Source organism: Cherax quadricarinatus, chromosome 30, assembly GCF_038502225.1.
Source record: "Cherax quadricarinatus isolate ZL_2023a chromosome 30, ASM3850222v1, whole genome shotgun sequence".
In the NCBI taxonomy this organism is placed as follows: Eukaryota; Metazoa; Arthropoda; class Malacostraca; order Decapoda; family Parastacidae; genus Cherax; species Cherax quadricarinatus.
In genome coordinates this window covers 2,352,073-2,375,134 of record NC_091321.1, presented here as the reverse complement: position 1 = coordinate 2,375,134, position 23,062 = coordinate 2,352,073, and the positions used below count along the sequence as shown (strand labels likewise).

Genomic DNA, 23,062 nt, shown 5'->3' with positions numbered 1-23,062 from the left:
TGATGGTTTTGAAGATATGACTGAAGATGTGAATGAGCTCTCAGAAGATGAAAATGATGAAGACAGGAGTCCAGTGGAAATGTTGGCAGAGCTCGATGCACAGATACAAGGGAGGGAGATAACAGAAGATGAAGAGAACCTGAAGAAAAACAGTTAACACTGCAGCAGTTACGTGAGCAGTTCCATGTTGCTGCTAAACTAGCAGACTTTTTCACTGGAGAGGACCCTGACAAATCTAAAAGCAGTGCTTTGAAAAGGGGTCTAGACCAACTGATGATGCCTTACAATCAGCTGTATAATGTACTGCAGGGTAAAAGAGCCCACTCCAATACAACCATCGACTTCAGTACCAGAACCTCTACCATCCACTTCTACCAACAACCAACCATCCACCTCAGCCCACACCATCCATATCCACTCTCTTCACAATCATCCACAAACACCATTACCCACAATTTAAGGTAAGAAATACTATTATTTCTATTGCATTTGTAGTCTTAAGCAGTAATATATCATGACAGTGCACTACAATTACATATTCACTTTTATTTTCTAAGATCTGAAGGTCTAAAAAAAAGTTGTTTGGCTTTTTGGGGGCTCCCAGGAATGTAACCCTATTTTTCCCTATAAGTTCTTCAGTTTGTCTAACACAGAATTTTCAGGAACTTAACTGCCGTGTTAAACGACGGTCTACTGTGCTTGTAATTTACCGTATCACTGCCCTATTTTACCATTTATAATCCTCCTAGTATCCATTATAGTTTTATTTTATTTATTTTTTAACACCTGTTGTTGCCAAATATTCCAATTTACAATTTAATAATATCTGTTACAAATATATTGTTTACCTTATCATCATATCACTGCCAAAAACCACAGTCTTTAATTTAAAAAATGTGCACATTTTATTCTACTATCCATTGTAAACAACTTAAGTTAGCTTTAGTGCAATAGCAAGTCAAAGTCTGGTGCTACATTATCTTATAATTTTGTCTTAATAGCTTTATACATGGCTAATACTATACACAGTTCATTAATATCTTAATACATAGTCAACACTTAAGTTCATTATGTTTATTAGTTTCTACACTCTACTTAACCGACATCCATTAGCTATACACTTGTCCAAACATCCCTTTATTACAGATATTATTGGAACTCAACACACCATAAATAATATAAATAATTATTTTATATAACTGGACTTGAGTACTGGAAATGGGAAGTACAATGCCTGCACTCTAAAGGAGGGGTTTGGGATACTGGCAGTTTGGAGAGATATGTTGTGTTTTTATACGTATATACTTCTAAACTGTTGTATTCTGGGCACCTCTGCAAAAACAGTGATTATGTATGAGTGAGGTGAAAGTGTTGATGATGAAAGTTTTTTCTTTTTGGGGATTTTCTTTGTCTTTGGGTCACCCTGCCTTGGTGGGAGACGGCCGACTTGTTTAAAAAAAAAAAAAAAAAAAAAAAAAAATTTAACCTAAATGCTGAATGATCACGTAGACCCAGATCTAAATCTTAATAATCTAACTCCCAATCAAAATTTAATGGAAAGTAACTGCCTCCATTATACATCATTACAAGCCAGCACTGTCCTAAGTAATGCCACAAACATTACAGTTCTCAATTACAACATTAGGTCCCTAAGTATGACCTCCTTGCACTCCTTGATTCTCCTGTATTATTCTCACTGAAACCTGCCTTAAACAGAACACAACAGATATATACTTATTACCAGGATACACAGCAATCCACAACTGCAGACCATACCAAGTTCGGGTGGTATAGCCATCTATTACTCTAATGAACTATCATGTTTTAACACCACTTGCTATAGTGATGAATATGGAGAATAAATTTTTGCAAATTTTACTGTAAAAAGCTTTAAGACTCCTATAACAATCGGTACCATTTAACGGATGCCTCATACAAATATCCCAAATTTTAGCTATAAATTACGGACACTAATAACAAACAACCGAATGAACAAGCACCACCTTCATAAAAGTTTTAATGTGTAATAAGTCTCCATACTAATTACATCCCACATATCCATCCATTGACCACATAACACCACACCTGAGTGCAGAGCTGAAAGGTAAAGTGAAGCCCAGGATAAGATGAATAGCAGTGATCATGACAGGAATCAGATGCTGTAGGATGTATGATATACGATGTGTAAATACATCGTATAAATACATCTTGCATATTACTGGCACCAGCAAGAGAAAGGTAAAGTGGAAATCAGTTTTATTCCGTGGCATACAGAGTGTAGTAGGATACAGACAGGATGTCAGCACAGCATATCTGTGGGACAAGTAAAAAAATCCTTGGAAGGAAATCCAGAATCACATGCAACCTATGTTTTTCCAAACACCATATCTCTTGTACTAGACTAAATACAGCCTCAAAAAATGACCTTGAACTAGCAAGGTGCTTCTGGTTGTGCAATAAAGATGTAGAACTTTGGGCAGGTATCAGAAAGGTGCTAAGGAGAGTAATAAATGATAAAAATAATCAAGAAAACAAAGATGACCTCTTGGATAGTCTACCAAAAATATATAAAACATGGGAGCAAGAGATAGTGTATCAAAAAATGCAGAATGCCCATACCACAACAGATGACTCAAAACTATCTAGTCACCTGTTGTTAGGTAAGACACATATGCAACAGTTAGGTATCTTTATTTCGAAACGTTTCGCCTACACAGTAGGCTTCTTCAGTCGAGTACAGAAAAGTTGATAGAAGCAGAAGATACTTGAAGACGATGTAATCAGTCTTCAAGTATCTTCTGCTTCTATCAACTTTTCTGTACTCGACTGAAGAAGCCTACTGTGTAGGCGAAACGTTTCGAAATAAAGATACCTAACTGTTGCATATGTGTCTTACCTAACAACCTGTCGGTATTTTATACCATTGTAATGTTCTATCTAGTCACCTACATAGTGCTAAACCAGACCCATCCCCCAGTCACAGCACTAATACCCATAGTGCTGGTGCTGGCCCAGGCTCAGTCCCCAGCCCCAGTGCTGACTCAGTCCCAGCCCCCAGCTTTATTGCCAGCCCAGACTCGACTAGGGACCCTACCACAACCACCACTAAAACTGTAAATATACAACCTTCATTGAACAAGACCGTGGCCCACAGTACAGATGTAGGAGAGGAGTCTCCTCCTTCTTCCTCTACTGAGGAAAGTAGATGGAATCCAGGACGGGGTGGCCCTGGCTTGGATACTGAGGATTATAGTGCAGTCCCAGAACCTGCAGAAATTGACAACACACCTCCCAACAATTCTCAACCAAAGGTGAATTTGTGCAAATATTATGCCTGGGGCATCTGTAAGCATGGAATATCAGGAAAAAAATGGGACATGCAACTCTGAGCATCCCAAAAAATGTAGCGACCTCCTGTCTAAAGGAGTGTGTCGTTCTTCTTCCTGTACTTTCTTTCACCCAAAAATGTGTCACTCCTCGGTCCTCCAAAAGCAGTGTTACAACATCAACTGCCCTGCATACCATCTAAAAGGGACCAGGAGGTACAGACCCCACAAGACAAACAATAGTAGCTACGACAACCCAACTCCAGGTGATTTTTTAGTGGCAGGAAACGGAAAAAGAAAATGGAAGGAAATAACAAAAATAGTTCACCACCTTGGAGCCTTGTTGGACTGGAGGTGCAGCCAGTGGCCACCCATGGCCCTCCAGAACTACAACTACTGATGCCAATAACAAAATCCCCCCAACAAATACAGAATACAACCACGTTCATATTTGCTAATATACAGGGCCTTAAGCCATCCACCAACAACAAAATACCTTTTATCAGTGGACTTCTAGAGGAGTCTAATGCAATGTTTGCAGCCTTCACAGAGACTCACACAAAAGATCACTTTGACAGTGAAATATGGATAAGCAGTTACAACCTTTGTAGATGTGACAGAATGAACAGGCAAGAAGGGGGGGTTGGCCTGTATGTCAAAGAGTCCCTCATCTGCATGGAGTTGCTGAACACCACAAATGAGGTAGTTGAGGTTCTATCAATAACGATCGAGAACCAAAACCTAGTAGCTGTGGTTGTATATAAGCCACCAGATGCAACCTCACAACAGTTCAAGGAACAGCTACTGAAAATTGATTACTGTCTGGAAAACCTTCCAGCTCCATCCCCAAACATCTTGCTGCTTGGTGATTTCAACCTAAGACATACAAAATGGAAGAATGTAGCAAATAATGTTATAGCTGAAACAATCCCTGGAGGTAGCGCAGATGAAAGGTCACACACACATGAGCTACTAAGTCTCTGCGAAAAACACACCTTAAGCCAGCAGATAGTGGAGCCAACAAGACTAGAAAACACACTTGACTTTATCTTCACCAATAATGAGGACCTGAAAAGAGACATAAGAATATCAAAAACAACTAATTCCGATCACAACTTAATCAAAGTCCAGACGTACATGCATAGGGGTCCTGATCGGCAGAATGTATATATCTGTGAAGGTGTCTTCACAAAATACAACTTCAACAACAAGAACATCAACTGGGACCAGGTAAACCATGTCCTAAATGAAACATGTTGGGAAGATATCTTAAATGACATGGATCCAAACCAGTGCCTTGAAAGGATCAACTTCCTGGCAGCTGAAGCATGTTCTAGGCATATTCCCCTAAGAAAGAAGAGGAGCAGGAGTAAACTGGAGAGAGAAAGACGCTCCCTCTACAGAAGACAACGAAGAGTCACTGAGCTCCTCAGGAGTGCTAGAAAGGAGGCGCTGACCAGGAAAGTGGAAACTATCGAACTTAAATTAAATGGCTCTTACAGGAACCAAGAGAGACAGGAGGAGCTTAAAGCTATTAGTGAAATTGAAAGAAATTCAAAATATTTCTTTTCATATGCCAAAAACAAGGCAAATACCACATCTAGTATCGGGCCCTTACTCTGACAGGATGGGACTTACACAGATGACAACAAGGAAATGAGTGAAATATTGAAATCCCAGTACGACTCTGTGTTTAGTGAACCACTAATCAGTCTGAGGATCGATGACTCAAATGATTTCTTCATGAATGAGCCTCAAAACTCCATAAATGTATGCCATATTTCCGACATTACCCTAACTCCAATAGATTTCGAAAAAGCCATTGACAACATGCCCATGCGCTCAGCCCTGGGCTCAGACTTGTGGAACTCTGTTTTCATTAAGAACTGCAAGAAAACCCTCTCGCGTGCCCTAAGTACACTATAGAGGAGGAGCTTGGACATGGGTGAAATTCCACAGTCACTTAAAACAACGGATATAGCCCCACTCCATAAAGGTGGCAGCAAAGCATTAGCTAAGAACTAAAGACCAATAGCTATGACGTCCCACATCATAAAAATCTTTGAAAGAGTGCTAAGCAGCAGGATTGCAAATCACCTGGATTCCCAAAATCTGTACAATCCAGGGCAACATGGGTTCAGGGCAGGTCGCTCCTGCCTCTCACAACTACTGGATCACTATGATATGGCCTTGGATGCACTGGAAGAAAGTCAGAATGTAGATGTAATATACACAGACTTTGCAAAAGCATTTGACAAATGCAATCATGGCGTAACAGCCCATAAAATACGTGCTAAAGGAACAACTGGGAAAGTGGGGAGATGGATCTTCAACTTCTAACGGTAGTTTTGAAGGTGATGAATGTGTCTGCAGTTCTAGAGTTTTCAGGTAGAGTGTTCCAGATTTTGGGGTCTTTGACATACATTGAATTTTTGTAAAGGTTTAGTCGGACACGGGGAATGTCTGGTGTTATGAATGTGGGTCCTGTCACAACTATCAAGAAAGCACTTTAGGTCAAGGTTAATATTGAAATTTAAGGTCCTGTAGATGCAGACTGCACAGTAGTAAGTGTGGATGTTCTGAACAGGGAGTAAGTTTAGATCTATGAAGAGTGGGGGGGGGGGGGAGAGGTGCCAGGGATGGGATTCAGTGATTATACTTACTGCGGCTTTTTGTTGGGGTATTATTGGCTTTAGGTGTGTTGCTGCAGTTGATCCCCAAGCACAAATAGCATAGGTGAGGTATAGATAAATGAGTGAATGGTACAGTGTGAGAAGGGCAGTCTGCAGCACGCAGTATCATATCTTGAAGAGGATCCCAACTGTTTTGGATACTTTTTTGTTGCGTGTTGGATATGGGTGCTGAAATTCAGGTTGTTGTCGAGGTACAGACCTAGGAATTTGCCCTCATTATGTCTGACAATTACAGTGTTGTCGATCTTAATGTTAAGTTGCGCAACACCTGCTCTACTACCAAACATAATATAGTAGGTTTTGTCAGTGTTAAGTGTAAGTTTATTGGCTGTCATCCAAGTCGATATTTTGAGCAGCTCCTCGTTAACAATGGTGTTGAGGGTGGCAAGATTAGGGTGAGATATGACATAAGTCGTGTCGTCAGCAAAGAGAATGGGTTTCAGGTGTTGGGATATGTTTGGAAGATCACTGATGTAAATGAGGAATAGCAGGGGTCCAAGGACACTTCCCTACGGAACTCCAGTATCAAGTGGCCGTGTTGATGATGCTGTGTCTTTAATGGTGACATACTGATACCTATTAGTAAGATAGGATTTGAAATATCCAAGCATATGGCCTCTTATACCATAATGGTCAAGTTTGTGGAGTAGGATGCCATGATCTACTGTGTCAAAAGCTTTTCTTAGGTCACTAAAAATTCCTAACGGATATTCCTTATTTTCCAATGCTGTGTAAAGCAGATCTAGCATTTTTATAGTTGCATCATTAGTCCTTTTATTTTTCCTGAATCCAAATTGGCAGGGGATGAGTATGTTTTGTGCCATTATAAATGAATATAGTCTCCTGTGCATGAGTTTCTCGAAGATTTTGGATAGCAATGGTAAGTTTGATATTGGCCTATAGTTGTTTACATCTGTAGGGTCACCACCTTTATGTATTGGTGTAACCCTTGCTGTCTTGAGTAGTTTTGGGAAGGTGCTAGTTTCTAGTGACTTGTTAAAAAGTAATGAAATACCATGCAAAAGGACATGGGCCACTCACTTGTACAATAATGGTGGGACATGAGACAGATTCCCCGAGTTATTTTTAAGTGACTTTATCTCGGTGACTTCGGTGGGCTCAGTTAGTACAAGATAGAAGGAATTTGGGAAATTCCCATCTAGGTAGTCCCCAGCATGGGCATTGGTACGTGGGATTTTACTGGCAAGATTAGATCCTATGATTGAGAAGAAGTCGTTTATCTTGTTAGCTGTATCAGTGGGATGCAGTGGTGTTTCATTAGGTTTAGTTAGGACAATATTCTTAGTTTTTTCAGTCTGTGGGTGCCCAGAATCTGGGAGAGTGTTTTCCAGGTCTTTTTTTTATATCTCCTCTTGTGTCAGTGAATCTGCTGGAGTAGTACAGTTGTTTGGCTTTCTTTATTACTTTGGAGAGAACTGATGAACAGTGTTTAAGAATATCTTTGTGTATTAAGCCCTGTCTGTATTGCTTTTCATATTGGTGTTTCTTATCAATGGATTTCAAAATGCTGCTGGTTAGCCATGGGCAACCGAGCCGTTTATTCGTGATGTGTTTCGTATTTATAGGACAATGTTGTATAGTCTAAGTAATTTGTTAAGAAAAATGTCTGTCCAATTGTCAATACCATTGGCCTTGGAGAATTCTGTAGGCCAGTCAACAGTCTCTAGGTTTGCTGCGAACTTCCTTACTGAGGCATCATCATGGAGTCTAAATGAAACTTTGTTGAATTCCAGTGGTGGTTTACTAATGTTTGCTAAGAGGAAGGTAGGGTAGTGGTCTGTATTGCTGTCTGTGATTATCCCTGATTTAAGGGGGGCTAGTATATTGGTCCATATGTGGTCTATTATGGTTGCACTTGTCTCAGTGAGCCTGGTTGGTTTAGTTATTGTTGGTATGAGAAGTGTGTTGTTCATATTTTTGATGAAATCAGTTACAGGCTGATCATCTAGTAGGCCAAGGTTGATATTGAAGTCTCCAGCTAAGAGAAGGTGGTGCTTGTTCATTTGTCTATTTGTTACTAGTGCCTTTAATTTCTCACTGAAATTTGGGATGTTTGTGTGGGGTATCCGGTAAATGGCACCGATTGTTATAGACGTCTTAAGGTTTTTTACAGTAAAATTAGAAAAAATGTATTCCCCATATTCATCACTAAAGCAAGTGGTGCTAATACAAGATAGTTGGTTAGAGTAATAGATTGCAATACCACCCCCAACTTGGTATGGTCTGCAGTTGTGGATTTCTGTGTATCCTGGTAGAGGGTAGATATCTATTGTCCTGCTTAAGCGAGGTCTCAGTAATAAAGTAAGAATTAGTATTAGTCTGCCCGAAATGCCTAGGTATGCTCGTGGCCTTTTTTGAAATTAATATTTTATAACATGTAAACCACACATTGCAAGCCTCTACAAGGAAATTAACATTTGAATGCATCTCTGGGCAAGAGGCTAAGAGTCCCACCAGAAATATATCATGCATCATTTATACCAATACTCACCTCTCAAAGCCCTACCTGAAGTCTACCTGGAAGGTATTCCAGGGATCAATGCCCCTTGGCCTGGTCCACAACCAGGCTTCCCGGTGGATCAGGGCCTGATCAACCAGGCTGTTACTGCTGGCCGCATGTAGTCCAACAGACGCATCACAGCCCAGCAGATCCGGCACCAACTTTAAATATCTGTCCAGCTTCCTCTTGAAGGCAGTCAGGGGCTGCCCATTGCACATGATACACTTAGCTACATCTCGCTAGTTGATGTCCTATTTTTTTATGCTTGGCATCAGCCGAAAGCTCAGCAAAGCTCTGAGGCCCAGTTGGCAAACAACACAAAAGCTGGTGGAGGCAACTTTAACTACTGGCCCAGGGAAACCACTATAAATTATACAACCAACACCATCGTTACTTCCTTATTTAATATGCTTTTTAATTATCTTGAAGGTTTCATTAAACAATAAATCTGAATTTAATGTCTTTCACTAAATGCTAAATTTTTACAAAAATTTGTATTATAGTATATTTTCTTTTAACACACTGGCCATCTCCCACCAAGGCAGAATGACACAAAATAGAAACTTTCACCATCATTCACACATAATCACTGTCTTTGCAAAGGCATGCAGATATGACAGTTCAGATGGCATTCCAAACATCAAATATCCCAAACCCGTCCTTTAAAGTGAACGCAGTGTACTTCCATCTCCAGGACTCAAGTACAGCTAACCAATTTCCCAGAATCCCTTCACAAAATATTATCCTGCTCACACTCCAACAGCACATCAAATCCCAAAAACCATTGGTTTCCATTTACAGTATAACATAATAATATATTCTAGCATGTTCTACATTATTACATACTGTCCAGTTTGAGACTGCCTGAAATTCTAAGCACATCTAAGGGTTCTTTCTCATTAAATACACAGATTGCCTACTTTGTAACTTTAATGTACCTTATTAACCCCTTGAAGGTCTTGAAGGTCCAGACCCCCAATCTGAAAAGTGTCTACAGGGTCCAAGAATTTAAAAAAAAAAAAAGTTATTTTTTCTTATGAAATGGTAGAGAATCTTTTTCTGAAGGTAATAAAACCAAAAGTATGAAATTTGATGGAAATTTGATGAAATTATGCTTTTGCAAATTTTGCTGAGTCAGCAATATTTATGCACCAGCAATTTTGCCCACTGTGACTCCTATTTTAGGCCAATTACATTGTTCCAGTCAACCAAATTCTTAGCTATTTCGCTAGTATGCCTTCTATTTTATCAAATGAGCACAAGAAACCACACAATCAACTATTTCAACTATCCAATAAAATGATCAGAAACTGGTAACTTGGCTAATTTCACACAAATTTCAAAAAATTTAATTTTCAAAATAGGGTCCAAAAGAAACAATGCAGGCATTCCTGGCCTTAAAATAACATTTCCTCTGTTCATTAGTTACATTTCCACTCTTTACACACAAATTCCATTTTGATTTTTTATTCACACAAAGAATTTTTAGTCACCAAAAAATAGAAAATTTTCTGTTACGTATTATTGCAATAATTGTATAAATAGTATCAGTGCAATCATGAATGCACATCAGACCCACCAGTTGATGTTTATTGGATACGTGGTGGGTTTTGTTTACTCTTAAGCATCGGCAAAAATTTAACATTTCCGCTATTTTGAGCTCAATTTCAAGCCATTTTCGTTCCTAAAACCAATCAAAATCATCTTTATTTCTGTAATGTTCTCCATTTTATAAAATGAGACTATGAAATCGTGAATACAACCATAAAAACCATACAAAAATACACCACAAAGTTGCTGTTTTAATCCAAAAACACTGTAGCGGTTTTTTTTTTCGCAATATGCACTGAGTGCTGCAGATTTTTTTTATATGGTACAGGTCCACCATCACAAATCCAGCAATCAGTTATTCGGTTCCTTCAGTTATTCGGCACTAATTTTGGCTAGCATAATTTCAAATTTCCAGGGTCGCCACACCAACCTGCTGGTACTGTTTGGTGGCGTTACTTGCTCCATAAGTCATTCCAATTTCTTTTTCTCCATTTATTGTTTTAACCTGCTTACTTTTAGCCCTAGCCATGGTTCCAATGAATAAAAGAAATGCTTCTCATTATGTAAAGCACCGACACAGTACATTATCAGTACAGCTTGGAAGCCACTGTTGGTTGTCATGAGCTCAGTCTCATGAAGCAGGAGAATATGCTTTATTATTATGCTAATATCAACACTACAGCTTATTTGCCTATCACAATTGATCTAATATGACATAATAAACAATATAAATAACATAAAACATGTTAAATACTCCAGAATGAATAATATTTGGCATAACACTGAGCAGTTCGACGGAGGTATGAAGAGGATATGGTATACAAATACCATTCTCCTATCCCTGTCTTGGGGGCTTATATTAGAGAAAACAGAGTGTAGCACAGAGCTAACTGTGATATACACTCGTACTGCACCATAAACATGAAACAAAAAAGTTATTTTCTCTCTATAGATTATCACACATAGCAGCATATGTGTAGAGAACCTAGGATAACCCAAAAAAAAGTCAACATGGCTTATTTTTAGTACCTGGCTTGAGTTAGCCATATATGATTTTTGGTAAATATTTGATTCCTAGCCAGGGTAGAAATATTAGGCATGTTTCTTTACACCTGTTGTCTATGTTTACCCATCAGTAAATGGGTACCTGGGTGTCAGCTGACTAGTGTGGGTGTTATCCTGGGACACTGACCCAATTTTCTTGAAATACTCAGCATAACAAGCGGCTTTCTATACAGTAGTACGTCACTGATGTCAGCTAGGCCTGTATACCTTGTACATGTACGTGTAGTAAATAAAGATAGGGACAATGTATGATGGAAAGATACTTCATTTTTTTTGTTTTTATTATTATCACACTGGCCGATTCCCACCAAGGCAGGGTGGCCCGAAAAAGAAAAACTTTCACCATCATTCACTCCATCACTGTCTTGCCAGAAGGGTGCTTTACGCTACAGTTTTTAAACTGCAACATTAACACCCCTCTTTCAGAGTGCAGGCACTGTACTTCCCATCTCCAGGACTCAAGTTCGGCCTGCCGGTTTCCCTGAATCCCTTCATAAATGTTACTTTGCTCACACTCCAACAGCACGTCAAGTATCAAAAACCATTTGTCTCCATTCACTCCTATCAAACACACTCACGCATGCCTGCTGGAAGTCCAAGCCCCTCGCACACAAAACCTCCTTTACCCCCTCCCTCCAACCTTTCCTAGGCCGACCCCTACCCCGCCTTCCTTCCACTACAGACTGATACACTCTTGAAGTCATTCTGTTTCGCTCCATTCTCTCTACATGTCCGAACCACCTCAACAACCCTTCCTCAGCCCTCTGGACAACAGTTTTGGTAATCCCGCACCTCCTCCTAACTTCCAAACTACGAATTCTCTGAATTATATTCACACCACACATTGCCCTCAGACATGACATCTCCACTGCCTCCAGCCTACTCCTCGCTGCAACATTCATCAGCCATGCTTCACACCCATATAAGAGCATTGGTAAAACTATACTCTTATACATTCCCCTCTTTGCCTCCAAGGACAAAGTTCTTTGTCTCCACAGACTCCTAAGTGCACCACTCATCCTTTTCCCCTCATCAATTCTATGATTCACCTCATCTTTCATAGACCCATCCACTGACACGTCCACTCCCAAATATCTGAATACATTCACCTCCTCCATACTCTCTCCCTCCAATCTGATATCCAATCTTTCATCACCTAATCTTTTCGTTATCCTCATAACCTTACTCTATCCTGTATTCACTTTTAATTTTCTTCTTTTGCACACCCTACCAAATTCATCCACCAATCTCTGCAACTTCTCTTCAGAATCTCCCAAGAGTACAGTGTCATCAGCAAAGAGCAGCTGTGACAACTCCCACTTTATGTGTGATTCTTTATCTTTTAACTTCATGTACACAAAAATTGAAAGAAATCAGACCATAAATAGCGGAGTTCACTTCTCAGCGGCAGCTTAGCGGTATATTTTTATATGGTTGTTATGGTTATATTCTCATTTTTTTCAGTCTCATTTGACAGAATGAAAGATATATTACAGAAATAGATATGATTTTGATTGCTTTCATGACGAAAAGCACCTTGAAATTGCGCTCACAGTAGCGAAAATGTTCTATTCTTTAGCGAAGCTCAAGAGTATACAAATGACATCACCGTCCAATACCTGTCCGCCTGCCAGTCCAAATTCCAATACGGAGTCAAGAATGGCTTGACATTATTTATAGTTATTACAATAATGCAGCAGTCTGCATAACAGTAAATCTTCTATTTTTTTGTGAATAAAAATTCCAAATGAAAAGCAAGAGTAATATAAGAGGGGCCTGTAGCTGTGACTAATGAACAGAGAAAATGTTATTTTAGTGCCAGGAATGTCTGCCTTGTTTATTCTGGACTTTATTTTGAAATTGGCACCTGTTGAAATTTGTGTGAAATCGGCCAAATTGCCAATTTCTGACCACTTATTGGGTAGTTGAAATAAGTGAATGGGCGGTTTCTTGTACTCAGTTGACAGACTAGAAGTAAATAAGTTTATTCAGGTACTATACACAAATACAGTTACATAGATTATCATACATAGCAGCGTATGTATAGAGAACCTAGGATAACCCAGAAAAGTCAATGTGACTTATTTCCAGTACCTGGCTTGGGCTTGCCATATATGATTTTTGGTAAATATTTTTTTTTTCTCGGTTGTTTGTTGGGCTCTCTCATTGAAACTTGGGCAATGTATGATGGAAAGATGCTTCTTAACGTACAACAAAAATAAAAAAGATGGACGATAAATAAGGGAGTTAACTTTTCAGCCATTAGCCGCCTCTTTGCAGTATTTTTTCCTATGGTTTTTATGGTTGTATTCTCATTTTTTTGGACTCATTTGATAGAATGGAAGATGTATTACAGAAATAGACATGATTTTGATTGCTTTCATGATGAAAAGTGCCTTGAAATTGAGCTCAAAGTAGCGGAAATGTTCGATTTTTGCCGATGTTCAATGAACTGTGTAAGTCAAGTTGGTTAATTTTATTAAGTGTATTTTAACCTAACCACTCTGTAATCTGGCAAACTCAGTAATCCAGCACACTACAGGTCCCAATGATGCCGGATTTGTGATGGAGGACCTGTACACACCTACCACATAGACCCATTCCCTCATATCTAGGCCCAAATTTACCACTCACAGCTTATCTGAGTGAGCTGAGCTCATGATGTAGTACCATGGCACTGACCCTGGTTTCAAAGCCATAGGACTACGGCACGGACCTTCAAGGGGTTAATTTTTATTTTTTAAATATCAGCCATCTCCCACCATTGCAGGGTGACCTATAAAAGGAAACATTCACCATCACTCATTCAACAGACATCTTCCCAGAAGTATACGAACATCACAAGTCAAATGACCCTCAAACAGCCACATATTCACCCCTCCTCTTGAGTGCAGGTACTGTATATCCCACCTCCAGGACTCAAGTCCTTATCACAGTCAGATCTTACTAAAATTGACACTGTGCACACCAAAATCTTACCTATTTTCTCCTGATGGTTCCAAAGTAGTCTGTGTAAGGCATGAACATTAGCATCACTGATAAAGGAGATGCTGTGGCTGGCTTGTTCAACACTCTCACAGTCACTTGCTATTTGTATAAAGAAGCGTCGTGCCCCCTCAAAGTGTTGCCGTACAAAGTCGTTGAATGGAAGCATGTGCTGCTCTTTGCTGAACTCCACATGGTTAGCAATGTTCTGAAGGATCTTAGACATCAACATCAAGCCACGTTTTATCTGCTGGCTTGGTTGTCTATCCAGGATACCAGTCTCACATGGCGACACTGTCAACATAAGAGCATTCACATCATTACTATTTTACCACTATCAAGAAGGTATCAATGTTATCTTCTCCTTCTCTGAGTCAAACCTGATCACTTCCCATTTCCTACATGCTGTGTGATTCCTAAAGGTTTGGTATATCCCTCTGAGTTTAATAACAACAATCTGCCACTGTAAAATAAACCTCCATTATTTGAAGTTTTTCCTTTACTGTATTGCTCTTTTACAATTTGAGCATCATATTTTGCTTATTGTTGTTAAAAATCATGTCATGTTTCTCATTTTTTACTGCTAAAAATCATGGAAAATTCTGCAAATATTAACATACTGTTTCAAATGTAAAGGATTAAGAAAGTTCTTATATGGAGGGGCAGTGAGTAAGAGTTGTCAGTAGAAGATAAAAACACAAGATTTGTGTATGTAATGTGCTACTGTGAAGCTACATTGCATATTACTAGATGCTCATTGATTTTGAAGTTTATGCTGTATGACGTTTGTGTGCTGTTAAAGCACCACAATATACTATACAATGAAATAAGGACTGGAAATTATCTTTTCATGTTTTTCTATACTTCGATTCTGTAATGAATACAGGTCAGGCACATGCAATATGCAATGTTGGTGCTTTTCTCAAAGATATGGTCTGAATGTTACTTGGAGCTAACACTGAGATTCTCAGGTATATCTTCCCTCACAGTAATATTTCTAGGCTTATACACAACTATGAAATATAATTCATAAATCTTCCAACTCTCCATGGGAGAGTGGAACAGAATTCCTCCTCCTTAAGCCATGCATGTCATAAGAGGCAACTAAAATGCTGGGAGCAAAGGGGCTAGTAACAACTTCTACATATATTACTAAATTTAAAAGGGAAAAACGTTCATTTTTCCCTTTGGGCGACCCTGCCTCAGTGGGATACAGCCGGTTTGTTGAAAGAAAAACATCTTCCAACAACATTAAATAATGTAGTGCTGATCATAAAATTGCAAGTGAAGGAACAGATCACATTATTATATGGTAACCTCCAAACTGCTAGGTAGAAGGTTGGTAGACAGCAACAGCCCAGGGAGGTACTACCATCCTGCCAAGTGAGTGTAAAATGAAAGCTTGTAATTGTTTTACATGATGGCAAGATTGCCGGTGTCTTAGGTCACACTGTATATGCATGTACAAGCATATATATATACACCCCTCTGGGTTTTCTTCTATTTTTTTACTAGTTCTTCTTCTTGTTCATTTCCTCTTATCTATATAGGGAAGTGGAACAGAATTCTTCCTCCGTTAGCCATGCGTGTTGTAAGAGGTGACTAAAATGCCGGGGGGCAAGGGGCTAGTAACCCCCTTCTCTTGTATAAATTACTAAATTTAAAAATTGAAACTTTTGTTTTTCTTTTTCGGCCACCCTGCCTCGGTAGGATACGGCCGGTTTGTTGAAAGAAAGATAGATAACGTTTTTTGTCTCCACTTACACCTCAAAGCACCACTCACCTTTCTTCCTTCATCAATTCTATGATTAACCTCATCCTACACAAATCCATCCGCCGACACGTCAACTCCCAAGTAGTATCTGAAAACTTTCACTTCTTCCATACTCCTCCTCCCCAATTTGACATCCAATTTTTCTTTATCTAAATCATTTGATACCCTCATCACCTTACTCTTTTCTATGTTCCCTTTCAACTTTCTACCTTTACACACATTCCCAAACTCGTCCACTAACCTTTTCAATTTTTCTTTAGAATCTCCCATAAGCACAGTATCATCAGCAAAAAGTAACTGTGTCAATTCCCATTTTGTATTTGATTCCCCATAATTTAATCCCACCCTTCTCCCAAACACCCTAGCATTTACTTCTTTTACAACCCCATCTATAAATATATTAAACAACCATGGTGACATCACACATCCCTGTCTAAGACCTACTTTTACCGGGAAGTATTCTCCCTCTCTTCTACACACCCTAACCTGAGCCTCACTATCTTCATAAAAACTCTTTACAGCATTAAGCAACTTACCACCTATTCAATATACTTGCAACATCTGCCACATTGCTCCCCTATCCACTCTATCATATGCCTTTTCTAAATCCACAAATGCAATAAAAACTTCCCTACCTTTATCTAAATACTGTTCGCATATATGCTTCAATGTAAACCCTTGATCTACACATCTACCCACTCTAAAACCTCCTTGCTCATCCGCAATCCTACATTCTGTCGTACCTCTAATTCTTTCAATTATAACCCTACCATACACTTTTCCTGGTATACTCAGTAAACTTATTCCTCTATAATTTTTACAATCTCTTTTGTCCCCCTTTCCTTTATATAAAGGGACTATACATGCTCTCCATCAATCCCTAGGTACCTTCCCCTTTTTCATACATTTATTAAACAAAAATACCAACCACTCCAACACTATATCCCCCCTGGCTTTTAACATTTCTGTCATGATCCCATCAGTTCCAGCTGCTTTACCTCCTTTCATTCTACGTAATGCCCCACTCCCCTCCCCCACACTCACATCCTGTTCTTCTTCACTCCTAAAAGATGGCATACTTCACTGGCCAGTGCATGAAATTACAGCCTCCCTTTCTTCATCAACATTTAATTAAAAGTTCCTCAAAATATTCTCGTCATCTACCCAAAACCTCCATCTCCCCATCTACTAACTCCCCTACTCTGTTTTTAACTGACAAATCCATTTGTTCCCTAGGCTTTCTTAACTTGTTTAACTCACTCCAAAATTTTTTCTTATTTTCATTAAAATTTCTTGACAGTGCCTCTCCCACTCTATCATCTGCTCTCCTTTTGCACTCTCTCACTACTCTCTTTACCTTTCTTTTACTCTCCATATACTCTACTCTTCTAATAACACTTCTGCTTTGTAAAAACCTCTCATAATCTAACTTTTTCTCTTTTATCACACCCTTTACTTCATCATTCCACCAATCACTCCTCTTTCCTCCTACACCCACCCTCCTACAACCACAAACTTCTGCCCCACATTCTAATACTGCATTTTTAAAACTATTCCAACCCTCTTCAACCCCCCCTCTACTCATACTTGCACTAGTCCACCTTTCTGCCAATATTTGCTTATATCTCACCCGAACTTCCTCCTCCCGTAGTTTATACACTTTCACCTCCTTCTTACTTGTTGTTGCCATTTTCTTCTTTTCCCATCTACCTCTTACTTTAATGGTAGCTACAATTAAATAATGATCCGATATGTCAGTTGCCCCTCTATAAACGTGTACATCCTGGAACCTACCCATCAACCTTTTATCCACCAATTCCTAATCTAACAAACTACTTTCATTACGTGCTATATCATACCTTGTGTATTTATTTATCCTCTTTTTCATAAAATATTTTTTATTTTTTATTAGCGCACTGGCTGATTCCCACCAAGGCAGGGTGGCCCGAAAAAGAAAAACTTTCACCATCATTCACTCCATCACTGTCTTTCCAGAAGGGTGCTTTACACTACAGTTTTTAAACTGCAACATTAACACCCCTCCTTCATAAAATAAGTATTACATATTACCAAACCTTTTTCTACACATAGCTCAATTAAAGGCTTTCCATTTTCATTTACCCTTGGCACCCCAAATTTACCTACTACTTCCTCCACAACATTTTTGCCCACTTTAGCACTGAAATCCCCAACCACCATTACTCTCACACTTGGTTCAAAACTCCCCATGCATTCACTCAACATTTCCCAAAATCTCTCTCTCTCTCCTCTACACTTCTCTCTTCTCCAGGTGCATATACACTTACTATAACCCACTTTTCACATCCAACCTTTATTTTACTCCACATAATCCTTGAATTAATACATTTATAGTCCCTGTTTTCCTGTCATAACTTATCCTTCAACATTATTGCTACTCCTTCCTTAGCTCGAACTCTATTTGAAACCCCTGACCTAATCCCATTTATTCCTCTCCACTGAAACTCTCCCACCCCCTTCAGCTTTCTTTCACTTAAAGCCAGTACATCCAGCTTCTTCTCATTCATAACTTCCACAATCATCTCTTTCTTATCATTCGCACAACATCCACGCACATTCAGACTTCCCACTTTGAAAATTTTCTTCTTCTTATTCTTTATAGTAATTATTACAGGAAAAGGGGTTACTAGGGTTATTAGAATTTGTATATAAACATTATTTCCAGTATCCTTACAATTAAGCCCTGATGATGCAGAGGATATGAAAATACTGCATGTAAAATCATGAAAAATTAGCAAGAGTTCTGCAATAAGCTTACTGGCACATGTTAAGCAGATCCAACTCAACCCAACCACTTCCACTCATGTGACTGTCCAACCTACAACTCTGCCAAACTTTGGCAATAGTTGTAGATTTACTCCCATCTCTGAAGCCTCAAAATATACCCCCCCCCCCCATCTTATGTATGGGGTGAAGCAATATCTGAGTTTTATTATGTAGTACATTATGTAATGTTTCCCTTAGAATTAAATAATACTGAGAATTTATTCTTTTAATATTATATACGTGCTGATCATCAATAACTCATAAGTATGAAATTCATTAATTCAAAAACTTACAGATGATGACACAAAAGCTGGTCAAATTTACTAACCTATAGCAGGGTTGATGAAGCGTAAGAAAATGACCGTTCCAACAGCACCTATATTATTTTGTGGAAATTGTGGAAACCTCTTACTAAGCACTTGGTACAGGCAGTGACACATGCTGCGTAGCTGTGGAGGAAACCTGAAACATAGTACAATACCCATTAACAAATCATGATTTAAAAGAAAAATTATTTTAGTCAGTTGGTGCACACAAAAAATCAGTTAAATCACTTAGTTGCTCTCTACAAATTCAAGGCACAGAACTCTAAATTCACAGGCCATGTCATAGCCAGAATTTCAATCTGGGGGAAGCTTAAGTCAAGGTTTCAAATGAGGGAGATGGGGATTAAAAACTTCATGTTGAAAATATCATAATCATTTTTAAAAATAAGATTTTTAGTATGCATGCAAAATTTCTTTAACTATCATGCTTCTGTTGTCACCAGTTAATATAATACACTGAAAATCTGCCACCGAGGAAAAAAAGGTATTTGCATCCGGGGAATTTTTAGGAGTAATAGGCACCCACCCCCTACCCTTTCCATAGCTGCAACACTGTTCACAGGCACCAATTACTAAAAACTTTTACCGGTTTCTCACAACAATTTAAAAACTCCAGGGATTTTTGCCCCCTTCCCCCTCCAAAAAAAAAAATGTTGAAAAATCACAAACAGGCACTCCCAAAGGGGTACCTTAGAAAGGAAACCTGATTACTCTTTTCTTTTTCTTCTTCTTCTTCTTTCTCTAATTTATTTTGTTTTGTTCATAACTCGAGAACTCCTCAACCAATCATCTTCGAATATTCAAACTCAGGGTCAAGATAGAATATGTTAGGTTTTGTTTGTAAGCTAGCAATTTTTTTTTTTAAACACACTTGCCATCACCCACCAAGGTAGGGTTACCCAAAAAATAAGAAACACTTTCACCATCATTCACTCTATCACTTTCTTGCCAGAGAAACACTGATAGTGCAGTTCAGATCCCCCTCCAAACTACCTGGAGGGTATTCCGGGGATCAACGCTCCTTCGGCCCAGTCTATGACCAGCCCTTCCAGTGGATCTGGGCCTGATCAACCAGGTTGTTACTACTGGCCGCATGTAATCTAACGTACAATCCACAGCCCAGCTGATCCAGCATTGACTTTAAAGTATCTGTCTAGCTCCCTCTTGAAGGCAGCCAGGGGCCTATTGGTAATTCCCCTTCTGCATGGTGGGAGGCTGTTGAACAGTCTTGGGTCCCGAACACTTATGGCGTTTTCTCTTAGTGTACCAATGGCACCCCTACTTTTCATTGGGGGTGTTTTGCACTGCCTGCCAGTCTTTTACTTTCGTAGAGAGTGATTTCTGTGTACAGATTCGGTACCATTCCTTTTAGAATTTTCCAAGTGTAGATTATAATGTATATCTCTTGCCTGCATTCCAAGGGGTATAAGTCAAGTGCTTCCAAGCACTTGATTTGGCTTCCATATCTAATTTACGATGCCTTCAATGTCTTCCACTTCCTTCCCCCTTACCACTCCTCCTCTACCGCCAACACCTGCCTCTACTCTGTCTACTCCTGCCTCTACCTCTTCCAAACCCAATTCTTTCTTGCTTAACCTCAAATACTTTAAATCTGATCATGCCACTATCTGTCCTGGAAATTTATTGTACCAGATCACTGGTGCACCTCAGCTCAAAGTCTTTAAAACCAATATACAGCAAAATTCAAGTCTAGAAAGAACAAGTGATTTGAAAAGGATTATCACTGGCTTAGCATCTCTTGTTCTGAACGTTCTCATTATCCATCCTATCATTTTCTCTGCAGTTGTGATTGTGGCACTATTGTGATCCTTGACAGTGAGATCCTCAGACATTTCCACTCCCAGGCCCCTCACATTATTTTTCCACTCTATTGTATGATCAGAGTTTGTAGTATACTCAGTTCTAGTTATTATCTCCTCCAGTTTTCCATAATGGAGTAGCTGGAATTTGCCTTCACTGAACATCACATTGTTTTCCGTTGCCCAATGGAAAACTTGGTTTATCCTCAAGGAGGTTAACTGTGTCCTCAATAGATGACAGACTCATGCAGATCACAGTATCACCTGCAAAGGATGTCGCAGTGCTGTGGATTTCATCTCCATGTCTGATATGAGGATGAGTGAGAAACACGATGGGGGCAAGTACTGTGCCTTGTGGAACGGAGCTTTTCACTATTGCAGCTTCTGATTTAACTCTCTTGGCCACTACTCTTTGTGTTCGATTGGTTAGAAAGTTAAAGATCCATCTCCCCACTTTGCCAGTTACTCCTTAGCACGTATTTTGTGCGCTATTAACCCGTAAACGGTCCAAACATACATATACATTCTAACCGCTAGTGCCCCAAATGTATATAAACATTTTATTTTTCCTGCCTTCAAATATGGCACAATTGGCCTGAGATGCCTTGTCAGCACAGAATGGGTCATAACACTCAGTGTATTAAAAAACTCTCGGACCACTTAGTACCTTGTGGGAGCACCAGTTCAAATGAGCGCCAGCTAGAGCAAACAACACGGCAAACACTTGGGATTCACTGATTTTATGTAGTATTAACTCTCCCATTTTAAGAGGAAAGTAATTTTGACCCTGAGTTTAGTGGCTTTGAGGTGGATGTGGCCATAAGTGGTCGAGGAAATATAAAAAAAAACTCAATAATAACCCATGTGCAACATTTGTGCAACACCCTTTCGTCTGCTGGCAGCCTAGCTCCGTTAGTTTGTCCATGTCTATGTCTATCTTTGTCTGTCTCTGTCTCACAGGTACACATAAATACAAGTATACATAGTATAAATTACCTAGGATAACCCAAAAAATCCAGACAAAGTGCTATACTCTGCTTGAAGATACGAGTAAACATGATGACTCAGTCTTGTGGCTCTCTCTGAGACAGAGCTAGATGGATAGACAAACAGGGAGCTTGACAGACAGACAAATAGACAGACATGTTTGTGTACCAGCAAAAACAAAGGGAGGGCCAATGCTCATCAAATGTCACCTCTAATCTTATCTTATCAAGTCTTATCATTGCACCCTCGTGTATGCTCATCAAACGTCAGCTCTTATCAAATGTTATCTCATCTTATCACCTCACTGTCAGGGGTGGACTTTGTTTTCCATGATTTAAGGGAACTTTTCTTATTATTCTTTCTGTCTTTCAACACACTGGCGTATCCCACTGAGGCGGGGTGGCCAAAAAGAAAAAACAAAAGTTTCTCCTTTTACATTTACTAATATATACAGGAGAAGGGGTTACTAGCCCCTTGCTCCCGGCATTTCAGTCGCCTCTTACAACACGCATGGCTTACGGAGGAAGAATTCTGTTCCACTTCCCCATGGAGATAAGAGGATATAAACAAGAACAAGAACTAGAAAGAAAATAGAAGAAAACCCAGAGGGGTGTGTATATATATGCTTGTACATGTAAGTTCGTGTGAGATATAAGCGACTATTGGCAGAAAGGTGGTCTAGTGCAAAGATGAGTAGTGGGGGGGTTGAAGAGGGTTGGAATAGTTTTAAAAATGTAGTATTAGAATGTAGGGCAGAAGCTTGTGGTTATAGGAGGGTGGGGGCAGGAGGAAAGAGGAGTGATTGGAGGAATGATGAAGTAAAGGGTGTCATAAAAGAGTAAAAGGTAGCTTATGAGAGGTTTTTACAAAGCAGAAGTGTTATAAGAAGAGCAGAGTATATGGAGAGTAAAAGAAAAGTGAAGAGACTGGTGAGAGAGTGCAAAAGGAGAGCAGATGATAGAGTGGGAGAGGCACTGTCAAGAAATTTTAATGAAAATAAGAAAAAATTTTGGAGTGAGTTAAACAAGTTAAGAAAGCCTAGGGAAAGTATGGATTTATCAGTTAAAAACAGAGTAGGGGAGTTAGTAGATGGGGAGAGGGAGGTATTAGGTAGATGGCGAGAATATTTTGAGGAGCTTTTAAATGTTGAGGAAGAAAGGGAGGCAGTAATCTCATGCACTGGCCAGGGAGGTATACCATCTTTTAGGA

The 23,062-nt window shown here is 39.3% G+C and overlaps 1 protein-coding gene across 10 annotated transcripts in view; it reads right to left on the bottom strand.

Annotated features, from left to right (window-relative positions):
• Nf1 (neurofibromin 1) overlaps window positions 1-23,062 on the bottom strand; it is a 644,633-nt gene that overhangs the window by 351,134 nt on the left and 270,437 nt on the right. For all 10 annotated transcript variants that reach the window (XR_011392599.1, XM_053781766.2, XM_053781772.2 and 7 more), the window contains 2 exons: window positions 19,049-19,182; window positions 14,136-14,435 (listed from right to left, as the gene is read on the bottom strand). Coding sequence is in view for 9 of the 10 variants with exons in the window: in XM_053781766.2 (XP_053637741.1) it covers window positions 14,136-14,435; window positions 19,049-19,182 (434 nt within the window). In the remaining variant the exon portion in view is untranslated. The remainder of the gene's footprint in view (window positions 1-14,135; window positions 14,436-19,048; window positions 19,183-23,062) is intronic.